Source organism: Scatophagus argus, chromosome 4 (genome assembly GCF_020382885.2).
Source record: "Scatophagus argus isolate fScaArg1 chromosome 4, fScaArg1.pri, whole genome shotgun sequence".
Taxonomy (NCBI): domain Eukaryota; kingdom Metazoa; phylum Chordata; class Actinopteri; family Scatophagidae; genus Scatophagus; species Scatophagus argus.
The window spans coordinates 1,668,483-1,680,491 of NC_058496.1; the positions used below are offsets into that span (position 1 = coordinate 1,668,483).

General features: G+C 48.3%; 1 protein-coding gene across 2 annotated transcripts; it reads right to left on the bottom strand.

Moving 5' to 3' along the window:
• Window positions 1-9: 9 nt before the first annotated feature.
• Window positions 10-11,637, bottom strand: ulk1a (unc-51 like autophagy activating kinase 1a). 2 transcript variants are annotated; one of them, XM_046386726.1, is made up of 27 exons: window positions 11,165-11,637; window positions 10,991-11,083; window positions 10,860-10,901; window positions 9,904-9,936; window positions 9,787-9,823; window positions 8,586-8,759; window positions 8,398-8,471; window positions 8,218-8,319; window positions 6,984-7,042; window positions 5,828-5,910; window positions 5,697-5,747; window positions 5,517-5,605; window positions 5,277-5,418; window positions 5,122-5,182; window positions 4,715-4,786; window positions 4,467-4,592; window positions 4,237-4,370; window positions 3,497-3,576; window positions 3,189-3,310; window positions 2,892-3,007; window positions 2,689-2,796; window positions 2,115-2,269; window positions 1,832-2,010; window positions 1,614-1,732; window positions 1,353-1,510; window positions 1,127-1,262; window positions 10-1,009 (listed from the first exon to the last, which is right to left on the bottom strand). In XM_046386726.1, the coding sequence occupies exons 1-27, from the start codon at window positions 11,252-11,254 to the stop codon at window positions 966-968; spliced, it is 2,679 nt and encodes an 892-aa protein (XP_046242682.1). In that variant the 5' UTR covers window positions 11,255-11,637; the 3' UTR covers window positions 10-965. The 2 variants fall into 2 exon arrangements, with proteins under 2 accessions (XP_046242682.1, XP_046242683.1); XM_046386727.1 differs by lacking the exons at window positions 10,991-11,083; window positions 11,165-11,637 and having other exon boundaries at window positions 8,586-8,807.
• Between the last annotated feature and the right edge of the window lie 372 nt (window positions 11,638-12,009).

The window sequence follows — 12,009 nt, forward strand, 5'->3', positions numbered from 1 at the left end:
AGAATGAAGTAAATTCAAACTTTTAATAATTAATTTATTTCATCACACAGTGTTCAGCGACTTATTTTGGCAAATTTGTCTGGCAGTCATAAAAGTAGAAAAGGCAATTTGAAATACTCTAACAAACATCTTTTTTAACACTAAAATGTATCAAACTTGTGTGCTATCGGGCAACAATCATGTACAAATTCATTCACAAATTAGCACAATCGTTTTACATTAATCCAACCATCAGAAAAATAAAAAAAGCCTAACGTGCTCACAATCAGCAGACAAACATGAGCAAAGCGACATGCCGTTCCTGTCTACACCAACACCTGACGGAGGCGAGTGTTGGATCACCATGAAACTCTAATTCAAATTGAGTCTACACTGAAAGTCTGTACGCCTGTAAGACAACTACTCAGTATGAGGTGAAAACATACTTACATTCACTTTACTCTGCTGTGATGAAGAATGTACAGGACCGCAGGCACAGTTTTACTATTACTGCTACACATTTGCAGTATTTGGTCATCTCATCCAAAACATTCTGACTGTACGGACAACACAAACGCTTCAAATACGGAAAACCAATAAATAATCTTTGCTTCAAGTTCAACACATTTAAAATCAGTTACTACTAATCCCCATTACAACACACTGACATACTGTCTGTAACAAAACACATCAAATGCTGAGAATAATTTACCTGATCAAACAATCTTATCACAACCTGTGCTCAACAGCTCGTCCAGAACAGGACTTCCACTCTTTTTTGTGCTTGCACTTCTGTAGAGATTACGGACTGGTGGTCGGGATGCGAGCAGATGCTCCAGTGGTCGTTTCCCTTAAGACAGATCGGGGTCTGAGATGGTGCGGACGCAGTCGAGTTCCTACACATTTTCAAATGTCCAGACTTCTCTGTAGATCTTCCAGACCTTATTTGACACGTGAGATGTTCCATGCTGTGTTGAAGCCCTGCATCAAGCCTGCAGGGCAGAAAGGCGTCGCTCAATACACTGCTTACCTGTGAACAACAGAAAGATGGAAAAGGTCTGGTTGGAGTAAAATGAAGCATGTGTGTGTGTGTGTGTGTGTGTGTGTGTGTGTGTGTGTGTGTGTGTGTCATTTACGTCCCACTCACATTTATCTATGCTGTCGATGTCCTTTTGCTCCGTGATGATTCGGGACAGGCCCTCCATCAGCAAAAGGGCTTTGCGGTACCGCTGGACTGAAGCTGTGCCATAGTGAAACATCTCATCTAAAGCAGCAGATTGCACCTGAAAGCATCCACATCACGCACATGTTAAGGCTTGTTTGAGATGCGCGCTGCCTCGCGCCCGATTTGCCCTGCTGTGATGTGAGCTCACCATGTGCACGGTGTGGCTGTACAGGAGCTTCTCCGCCGTCAGTCCATTGAAGCGGTCCATGAGCTTCTGTTTGTCGAGCAGGAAGGTCTGCAGCCGATGGTTGAGGGAGCGACAGTACGTCACACAGTTCTTGTATAATTCATTCAGCTTCCTGATCACTGCGCACAGGAAATACGCCTAACTGTTAGAGGAAATACAAGCTGACGCCTGTCATCACGCTGCTGCTCTCATCCTCTCCCAAACCAAACCTGCTGGGCTCACCTTGTTTGACTGTAGCAGAGGGAAGGAGCTGGCCCTGTTTGATGTCCTCTTTAGCAGTGTGCAGTGCTGAAGACAGAAACTCCTCAGCCTTCATGTACAGAACTAACTGCTCTGCATAGCTGCAACGTGCACATGAAGTAACAGAAATCACTCCTGAGAAGATCTGTGAAGGAAGGTGGCTGCTGTACATGTTGAGGAAAACGTAAGAAGCTTCTCACCTCCACTCTTTACTCAGAAGGCTGATCTGATCTGTCACCAGGCTCTGCTCGAGGAAGGAAATGTCAGGACTGCTGACGGCACCCCAGCAGCCCGGGTCCTTAGAAGAAGCCAGCTCCACGACACAGTGGACGAAAGCCAGGGTGAAACGCAGTTCACTCAGAGCGTCTGTATGAGCCTGCTGCAAGAAGATAAGAGAAGATGTCTTCATGTTCAAGTCTTCTTATGTCTTCCAAATGACCTGCAGGATTCACCTCACAGTATGATCACAGCGTCTGTCCGTACCTCCATCAGGGTATCTTCGGGAAGTTCTGGAGGGTGAAACAGCACACTGCTGTGTGGTGTAGCGTCCATGGCTTCAGTCTCGCTGTTTCTCCGGCTTCCTCCTTGGGGGAGGCGGCTGTTCAGTAGCCAGGCTGAGTTAATGTAGCCAGGGGAGCCTGCATGTAAGACAAATACAGCTTAACTCTGAAGAGTGGCCGCTATTATTTCATTATTAGTTTGATTAAAAAACATAATCAGAGTCAAAAGTCAAAATTCCTTTATTTATGCCCGAGGGGAAATTCTTTAAAACAAAGGCACCATGTGATGTGCCAAGCAAACGCCAGACTGGAACTTCAACGTCAAGAAGCAGTTGACCCAGTGTGTGTTGCAATGATGTTTTCGGGACTCGCTGTGTGTCTACCTGCGAGGGCTCTGTGGACGGTGGTAAGGATATTTTTAAGTCCCAGTGTGGACAGGTGTGCCCGTATCTAATTTGCATGAGTGGTCTGAATGAACTGGAGATTGTAATAAAAGCGCAGCCTCTCAGATGTTCTTAATTCTCAACACAAGCTAAGAGGATAATTAGAACACCTACCTGAGAACACCTGAGGAGTGTCTCCTTTGGATGGAGAACCCAACATGAAGACTACAGGAGGTGGGCTGTCCGAGAACTGAAAGCCTCTATGACAGCCAGTAGGGGGAGCTGTAGGAGCAAATAAGAGCTAAAGTCAACTGCAGCCCAGGTAAGTGCTGTGGTCACACCTCGAAACAGGCGTTCGTACTGCTTCGCGCCGGTACCTGTTGTGTCCATGCTCTTCTCACAGCTGAGGCTCTCGTCACCTCCCTCGTCAAAGAGATGAGCTCCCACGGCGGCCTTCAGCAGCGGGTCGGACAGCCTGCCTGCGCTCAGCGATCTGGACGTTCAGTGCACACACAGACACCACGGAGAGCATTTAATTACTGATCCCATCTCTGATGCTGTGACAGGTTTTCATGAACGCCACACCCTCAGTTACATGGGGACGACCGGCACAAACAGGCTCACATTTCAGTCCTCTGCCCTGTGATTTTTGCGTCATGTTGTACAGGCCTGACCTTTTAAAAGGGCCTTTTTTATTGGCTGATGTCCTGCTCAGGTTGGTCTGGGAGGCAGGGGGTGTCTCGAGGGACTGCAGGTCCAGAACTGTCCTGGCTCGGCTTGGCATTCTTGATTGAACCTGTTATTGAAATGAAAGATCAGAAACTTAACCACTAACTTGTTAACGGTACAGCGAGATAATGTTTGATTCTACTGTGTGAGCTCTGCTGCAGGTGGGAGGAAATGTGCCGTGTGCATTGAAAAATGGCATCGGTGGTGTGTGAAGAGCAAAACATTTATGTTTAGATGTCGTGTTTCTGCCGACCTTGGGGCTGGAGGCGTCCCGCAGTCCAGTTCTCGTACTGAACGGGAGAGTCGGCTCTGAGGTCTTTGGGGTCATCCCCACTAGAGAACAGAGGTTTAGAAGCATTAAACTGTGAGCAGAAAACAGTTAAGGCCTGTTTTGCAGAGCTGCTATCATGAGACAGACATAAAATGAAATTAGTTTATTCATTTTTCAAGCAACAATGTCGAACATTTGCTGCTTCCAGCTTCTGAAATGTCAGGATTTGCTGCTTTTCTCTGTCGCTTACGACCGTAAATGAAGGTCTTTGGGTTTTGGACTGCTGGCTGGAAAAAAGGAAGCAACTTGAAGATGTCACTTTCGGAGAAACTGAGAATTTTTCATAATTTTCCGATATTTTATAGAATAAAAGATCAATTCTTGTTCAGTGAATCATCAGGGCTCACTGAAAATCTTTTGCTCTTTATCACTAAGACTGACTGAAACAAGCTCAGGCTTGTTCCCTGGGTGTCGCCAATCAGCCCAAATAAAAGCAGACAAGTCAGGCAGAGCAAAAGTGAGAACAGAGGAAATCAAAAGCAACACTTCACCACAAAACAACTCTGAACATGACACATTTCACGCAGTGGAGTGTGTGTTAACGCCCAGACGGCCCTGGTGGCCAACAACAAGCGAGCACTGGCAAAGTTAAGCTGAGTGGCTGTGAAAGAGCTCTGCTTAACCATCAGTCCTGAGACAGACGAGCCCATCGAGATGCCCACCCAGCGGAGGGGACTCCTGCGGTCGGGCTCCTCCGCTCGCCAGCCTTGGGGATTTGAGGGGAAATCCTGGAGCTCCACAGCCTCGACATCGTGGGGAGCTTTTGCTGCTGCTGCCAGCACAGCAGAGCGTGACCCTGCATGACGTGAGAGAGCGGTTAACAAGAAGACATCGCAGAGTGTGTGTGTGTGTGTGTGTGTGTGTGTGCACAGAGCCGAGCTGCTGGACCTGCCTGGTGGAGCCATGTAAGCCGGCAGGCTGCAGGTTCTGTTCCATACGTTGGTAGTTGTGGATCTGAGTGGGGACGGGAATGGGCACCGTTTGGCTGCAGTCACGGCCAACAAATTCAACAGGCTTACTGCGTCGACACAGAAGTGAGACACACAGGAAGGCACAGTCAGGAGTGATTTGGATGATTTTCTAATAGAAAAAAAAATACAATTGGCTCACCAGAATCTAAACCTGCTGACTTTCTCTTACCTCACAGGCTGGGACGGAGGGTGTAGCAGCGGAGAGGGCGGAGGCGTCTTCCTCTCAGCCAGCAGCGAACACCTAAAGACAGACATCTGTCAGCTCAGGCTGCATACATTAATAAGGTTTAGTGACATGAAAACGATGTAAACACATCTGTTCTGGCCTCAGAAGCTTCCCCGTCTGAAAACGTGTGTAACTAAAGAGCGTAAACTGCTGTGATCATTGGGCTGCAGACACATGGATCGATCAGTCAAAGTGATGTTTCCAGCTTTGGATAAACATGAATCATCCACATAGTAAGTCAGAGTGACACATCAGGCAGAAGGTCAAACGTGCATACTGAAATCCTTTTCTGGACCGCCACTGACTGAATAACTGACAGGACGCTGTGCACCCTGGGTGTGACTACTCACCCACTGTATATGAGGCAGCTCTCAATGGGCGACCCGACTTCCACCTCACAGGTGCACTCACCTACAGAGCAGTGAGACAGAAGCAGTCAGACCTCGTGCTGACCTGCAGAGTAAAGAAACCCAGAAATCCACAGAGTGATGCTTGGATGTCTTACTGGGAAACTGGGCAGGCAGCATGACGTACTCCTCCGTGGAGACCGACGTGCTCTGACTGTCTTTCAGCAGGAAGACGGGAGCGTCCCGCGTGGGGGAATAATGCGCTTTGGCCTGAAGTCGATGCACGTCTCCGTCGGAATGCTAAGAGAGTGTAAAATGATCAAAACAGGGAAGCGACCACAGTCCTTTAAAGGGACAATTCACTGCTTTGTAAATACACAGAAGAAATGTGTACACACTTGAGGGGAGGCCAGATGGGAGGTGGAGGAGCCGCTGGACGAGCTGGCCGAGCCTGAGCTGGGGTAGGAGAGCACCGGAGCAGGAGAGCCTGTTAAACAAAACATTAATGTGTTTGTGTTAGGACGTCCAGCCACAGCACCCGTACTGACCGTCAGCTGCGCCGAGATAAGAGTCCTCACATTTCTTTGTGGATGAGCTCGTCTCCAGGAAAGGATGGTGGAAAAACTCATCTGTGGACATAAAGGTTCAGAGGTGAGCGACTGGACTGAACGTAATCGTGCACTGTGAAGGCCGGCAGGCGGAGGCTCACCGAAGCTGATCCGCTGTTTGTGGTTCCTCTGAAGCAGACCCATCAGCAGGTGTCTCAGGTTGCTTGAGGTCTCCTTTGGGATGCTGGGAAACCACACAAGTTTCTGATTTAAATCAGCCAAAACCAGAGCTGGACGTTAAAGATGACACGTTTAAACACAAAATGCAGAATCCAGAATCCAGCACGGGAGGAGAACCACCGGGTGGGTTCCTCTCTGCATGCAGCTTTATGCAGCGTGTGTGTTGACACGACATGCTGACATTTTGAACACGCGTGTTTGCATTTCGTTGCTGATGTATGTGGTGTTAAAAGAAATAATACACAGGCCACTTGTGTTTCATCAGCCCAGAGAGAGCTGTTAAAGAAATTTATCTGTCATGTAATTTATGGCTTCAGTGGAAACTTCAGGGCATCGTGACACCCAATCAGTGCAGACTGTGTGTGTGTGTGTGTGTGTCTGTAAGGAGCTACTTGGGCCATGTGGAAAATGATAGCGTGCAGGCAACTAGATGGCAGTTCAGAGAAGGTTATATATAGAAGGACAAGAAAACAACAAACCCTGACTCCTTTAACACACACACACACACACACACACACACACACACACACACACACACTGCTTGTCATCTTATCACTCGACTTTATCACTGTGAAAGATAAGCATGGCCACGAGCCAAACGCAGGCTGACAAAGTACAGCATGAAAACAGAAGAAAACAGTCGGCAAAACCCTTTGAACGCTTTCCAAGTTCTGAACGTAGCCAACATAACATAAAGACGAAAGATGATGACAAATCATATGTCATGATGGAGAGATTGGACACCAGATCGAGCATCGCACACCCGCCTGATTTTGACAGATTTTTCCACCTGCGAGCGAGCGGCCGATGAAGAAACTTCCAGCTCCATCAGGCGTCTCTCGTTTCCTCCACATTAAGACTATTTTTAGAGGCGCTTTGGGGCTTGTGGCTTTATTGACTGGTAATCTTATATCTGTGTGTGTGTGTGTGTGTGTGTGCTGTGGCATGTGTTCTGCATTGTGTGTGAACATCACTCGAGTGTGAGCAGTCATTCATCAGCAGACTGAGTGCACAGAGGACAGATGTGTGTGCGTGTACAGTACACACAGTGTGTGTGTCGCCCAGCGGTGCACTAACCTGGGTAAGAGGCTCCGGTTGCTTTCATAAAACAGACGGAGCTCCTGCGGTGTGCTGGCCTACACACACACACACACACACACACACACACACACACACAGGAGTTACACAAACAAACAAGCATCTGAAGGTATGACAGTAGAAAGTTTCACTATCTGCCTTCAGCATCATCAAACATTAGATGTGATGGTGCGTATAATCCAAACACAAATAAGGTGTGTGTGTTTGCTGATCCACTGCGGGCTACGTGGAACGCTTGGAGACGGCAGCTAAGTAAACATCATCATCATTAGCACCAGCAGCTGCTAACCTCACACTAACCGTTGGACTTAAACTCCCTGACCTGCCTGGCAGAAAACAGAACTTGATCTTCCCGCTCTTTCTCGGGGAAAACACTTTCAAGGAAACCTCGAAACACAGCAGCATAAATAACCTCAGCGGCAGGTCCGAAAGGTCCAACCGGATGTTTGTTCTTCTTCAACCGTTAACACACAGGATAAAAAGGGAATCCAGACCTGAGGCAATCCGCAAAACAGTTCACTTATCATCTGTGCTGCCACGTGAACAGCAGAAAGTAATACTCAGGGATGTGAAGCAATATTTGCTATGCGTTCAGAGAAATGGCTGGCAGCCATTTCCGCACGCCGCCATCCATAAACAAGACCCTTTCCTAAGCAGCAGTTAGTTCGCTCCTGTTCCAGCATTTGCCAAGCAGTAACTCTGGATATCAGGGAGCCTCAGCCAGCAGGCAGGTGGCTCTGAAAGGCTGCGTTCAGTTCGGTGTTGACAACAACGAGCCTGTCCTTTCCGTGAACTAAAACCATTTCGCCATCATTTGTTGTTAAGCAAGCTGAGCACTGTTTGGAGAACTGCTAAATCAGTTTACCTAAACGCCTACTAAGAGTGACCTCACCGTTCAGAGCTTTATTTACTCGAGACGGGCCGCAGCCGACCTGCCCAGGCTTGCTGACCCCTGGCAACGGGTCAAAAACTCTGCAGTTCATAGCTCAGCTCCAGCTCCATCCTCTCCACTCTTGGGAGCCACCACGAAACCACCCGGACCCCCGTCTGACCGGTCCCCGAGCTGACAGCAGCTCAGCGGTCGGCGGAGAATCACTCAGAGTGTCTGTTAGAGGCGCTTGACTCTAAAACTCACTCGTCACACCCTGACTGACGTTTCTGAAAACTGTGACTTTTGTCTGAGCACGCGTGTGCGAGTCAAAGTGTCGCTCACGTGAAATGGCGCCTTTCCGGTCAGACACTGGTACACGATGGTGCCGATGCTCCACAGGTCAGCCTTGGCATCGTAGTGCTGGGACATGATGACCTCAGGAGCCTGCGGGCACACAAACACAGCTCACAGCTTAGGGACACGCCGGGACAGGAAACCAGAGCAGGACACGCCAACACTCACCATGTACATGGGAGAGCCGCACAGCGTGGCTGCCATCGTGTTGGTCTGGAGATGACGTGCGAACCCGAAGTCAGCTGGACGGGGAGACAAGCAGGTGAGGTGAAAAGTCTTTTAACCAACACACACACACCCACACACACACACTCGACAGTCGCTCCTTCTGCTGCTCTGCTGAGCGAAGTCGTTACCTATCTTGACGCAGGTGTTGACAGGACTGGACCGGCGGCCCTCGGGGTGGCAGAGCAGGATGTTCTGGGGTTTCAGGTCTCTGTGGAGGATGCCTTTGCTCTGCAGGACCCTCATGGCCTGAGCGATCTGCTGCAGGAACAAGCGGATGGTGTCCTCACTCAAAGTGCCTTTAGCTGAGGGTCAGAGGAGCAGTTATCGTTAACGAAGAGTCTCCGGGTTTTCTGAAACGAGAACATCTACAGCTTTTTCTCATCTTTTATGATATTAAAATCTTTATTTTTGGACTGTTGGTCAGGCAAAACTCTTTGTGTGCAACTTTTGGGAGACTGTAACAGGAAATCAACCTGGGAGAATCATCAACAAATTCATGAATACGACTCACCAGAAACGCTAATATGATATGAGTTTGGTTACATCAGGATGTGTCATGGCTGTCATGCTTTGTGGGAAAGAATTTTGTTTACAAATCACGTGGAAATTAAAGTCACCCCCACCCCCCACCTCACACTACATGCAGTATTTATAGCTGCAGTGTTTTTCCACCGGAGGACAGGGGATAAGTGAGTGACAGATGGGTGAGGTCATGTGGGAGCTCCGCCAACGCTGCCAAATGTGACCGAGTGTCGTGCTGCGAGAGGCTGGATGTGCCTCCTTGGCAGGAACGCAGAACGAGCGGGACTACAAAACAAGAGACGCCTGCACGGTGGCCGAATTAAGACCGACGCTCCACATCAGCATTTAGACGCTTGGACCCGGCAGCTGCAGGACCTTCAGCGGGGGTTTGAAGACAAGTGAGAAATTAAATGTGGTGACGTCACAAGGAAAGCGGAAAACGTAGAAAATAAAAACCGGGAGTTAATGTTTCCCCCCCCTTGAATTCTGTGGGAAACCTCACAAGCCAATTCTAGAGGTTTAGTTTTATCTGGGTTAAGTACTTGGGAGTATTAGTGATAATTTACCCTCTGACCTGCTGGAACTTGAATTCTATGTTTGTTCTGCAGTCTCCTCAAAATCCTATTATTCCTCCAAAACACTGAAAAAGCCTGGCCAAGCCGTTCAAAAGCCAACCAGGTCAGCCAGTGCAACAGTAAGCTGCTGCAAACGTATTGGAACACACAGCAGTGAGGAGCCACGTGGATGTTTTTGGTCCGAGCACAGCCCAAACGTTACTGAGACGTGGACTATTTACAGCAGACTTACAGTGAAGGTACTCAGCCAGGTCGCCTCCATTGCAGTACTGAAAGGAGAAGAACGACTGGTCTTAATGGCAGCTTTGATCATCTCGACCAGTTCATTAGCATTTCTGACACAACTCACCTCCATGACGAGGTACACACATCCCCCCACTTCCTGTGGATGAAAGCAGATGAAATGCAAATTATCATTAGCTGACGATCCACCTTCAAAGTGATGTGATGGATGGTTATAAATACATCACATTTATTTTAATGGGCGGGGCTTATGCCTGTGGTTACACTGACCCCAGCTCGCTTCTCACACTGACTTGATCCCTTGTTTTTAGCTCGTCATCGGCAGCACCTCTAGAGACTCTCCAGACATCAGCTAACTGGTGGCCCCCGTCCAGCTCTGCGTCGCCACCCCCCCCCCACCTCTCTCCCCACCCTCCCCCACCCCCCACGGCCCCAGTTTGTCACCCTGCGTCCTTGCCAATGAAACTGAGCACCGAGGTGACACAAGGTGGAGCAAAAGGGTGAGAAATTTAGGGTGTCAGTCCCATCTGACTTGTATGGGTGTTAAAGTTAAAGCTAGCAGGGTCTGCATATTGGGGTGAAACTTAACAAGTGTTTACCACTTGCACGTACAAACACCTGGTGGTTGCTGTGTCAGGTAAGATGACACATTCCTCTCCACTCAAGGCCTGAGGCGTATCACCTAAAGTCATTATCCTCGCACGCTCCCAGACTCCCAGACGCTGATCAGACTGTGTTTTATAAGCCATTGTTGAACCGGCTGCACCCTGCCATCTGTCCAAACCAGTGAGGGATCAGCTCACACCTGTCTGGCAGGTGTCGGTAAGGTGAGCAGAGGTAAGCACACGCATCCAAGCACACACACGCCTTTCACTTCTTCGAAGCACGTCCAAAGTAAACTCCTGTTGGTTTAAGATGAACTACAGCTCGACTTCATGAAAAACTACAACATCTGCAGCACATGAGCAATGACACGTGACGTCCGACTCTGCAGCACGTGTCAGAGAAGTGTGAAGAGCTGCATGTGAGAGGAGAGAGGACCAAAAAGCAAAACAAGCTCACCTGATAGTCCAGCAGTCTGACAATGTTGTCATGTTTGAGCTCCTGGAGGAGGTGGGAAAAAATGAACGTGTTTAAACGGCACACAGGCAGAGACAGACAGAATACAACAGCAATAAAAGACAGCTGATTACCTTCAGTATTTTAATCTCTTTGCCAAGCAGAGACTGTGATTTGGCCAAGTTTTTCTTGTTGATACACTTCACAGCAACCTCCCAGTCGCGCCTCTTTAAAAGTTCAGAAAGGCAGGATAAACACACCACGAGCAACGACAAGACAGGCTGATGTTAGATAGATGTAGAAGTTACCTCTTTGTGCCTGCCTTTGAACACAACCGCGAAGGCACCGTGACCAATCAGGTCCTTCCTGCTGAACTCAAACTTCCCGACGGACTCCATGGACAACAAGAGAAATAAACGCGTTAAAGTATCCGAGCGGGCTCAAGAGGACGAGTTTCCAACTGAAACACGCGTACAGTCGCGCCGGGACATCCCATTTCACCGCTGAAAAACACGCTCTTCACACGTGACAAGCTTTAAACCCGACCAAAACATCGATGACAACATCAGGACAAAGTTAAAACGGACAATGTGTGTAAACAACTTATCAGCGGGCTGCCGTGCTTGTTTATTTAACGGTCCGAAGCGGTCCCGTTACTTCTCCAGAACCGGCTGAAGTTAAAAGCTCACGGTGTAAACAGACGCGCAGTTCGCGTATTGTTGTCCTCTTCACCCATACGCTGGAGATATTCATATCTCACGACGAGCATGCGCACAAAGACTGGCATATGTTTCGTGATGGCGCCTTCAGTGACACCTCGTAATTCAGCCACTTAATTTGGCCCTGACTTATTTTTATTTATTCTTATGTTACAGTATTAGTACTGCGACCGTTAAGGCAAGAAATGGTTCACGTTTCATTAAAGAGTAAAATGCTCAGTTGAAGTTCCTTTTGAAAAGCTACAGAAATATCTCACACGTTTGAAGTAAATAATTCAGAAACACAACACTTGGTTCATGCATCCTGCCCACCGGTCTGAACCGTTAAACCTTTTATTCATCCTGATATCTTTGATTGCAGTTAGCCCACGTTGATTAGATTTTTAATATGATAAAGTCAACCTATCAACGGAGTAAAAGTTGTGTTTTGTTTG

Coding starts and splice junctions, on each gene's coding strand:
- ulk1a (XM_046386726.1), bottom strand. CDS start 11,254: ATGGAGTCCGTCGGGAAGTTTGAGTTCAGCAGGAAGGACCTGATTGGT. Junction 2,797..2,891: donor GAAGAGCATGGACACAACAG/GTACCGGCGCGA, acceptor TTGCTCCTACAG/CTCCCCCTACTGGCTGTCAT. Junction 1,511..1,613: donor CTCTGCTACAGTCAAACAAG/GTGAGCCCAGCA, acceptor TCCTGTGCGCAG/TGATCAGGAAGCTGAATGAA.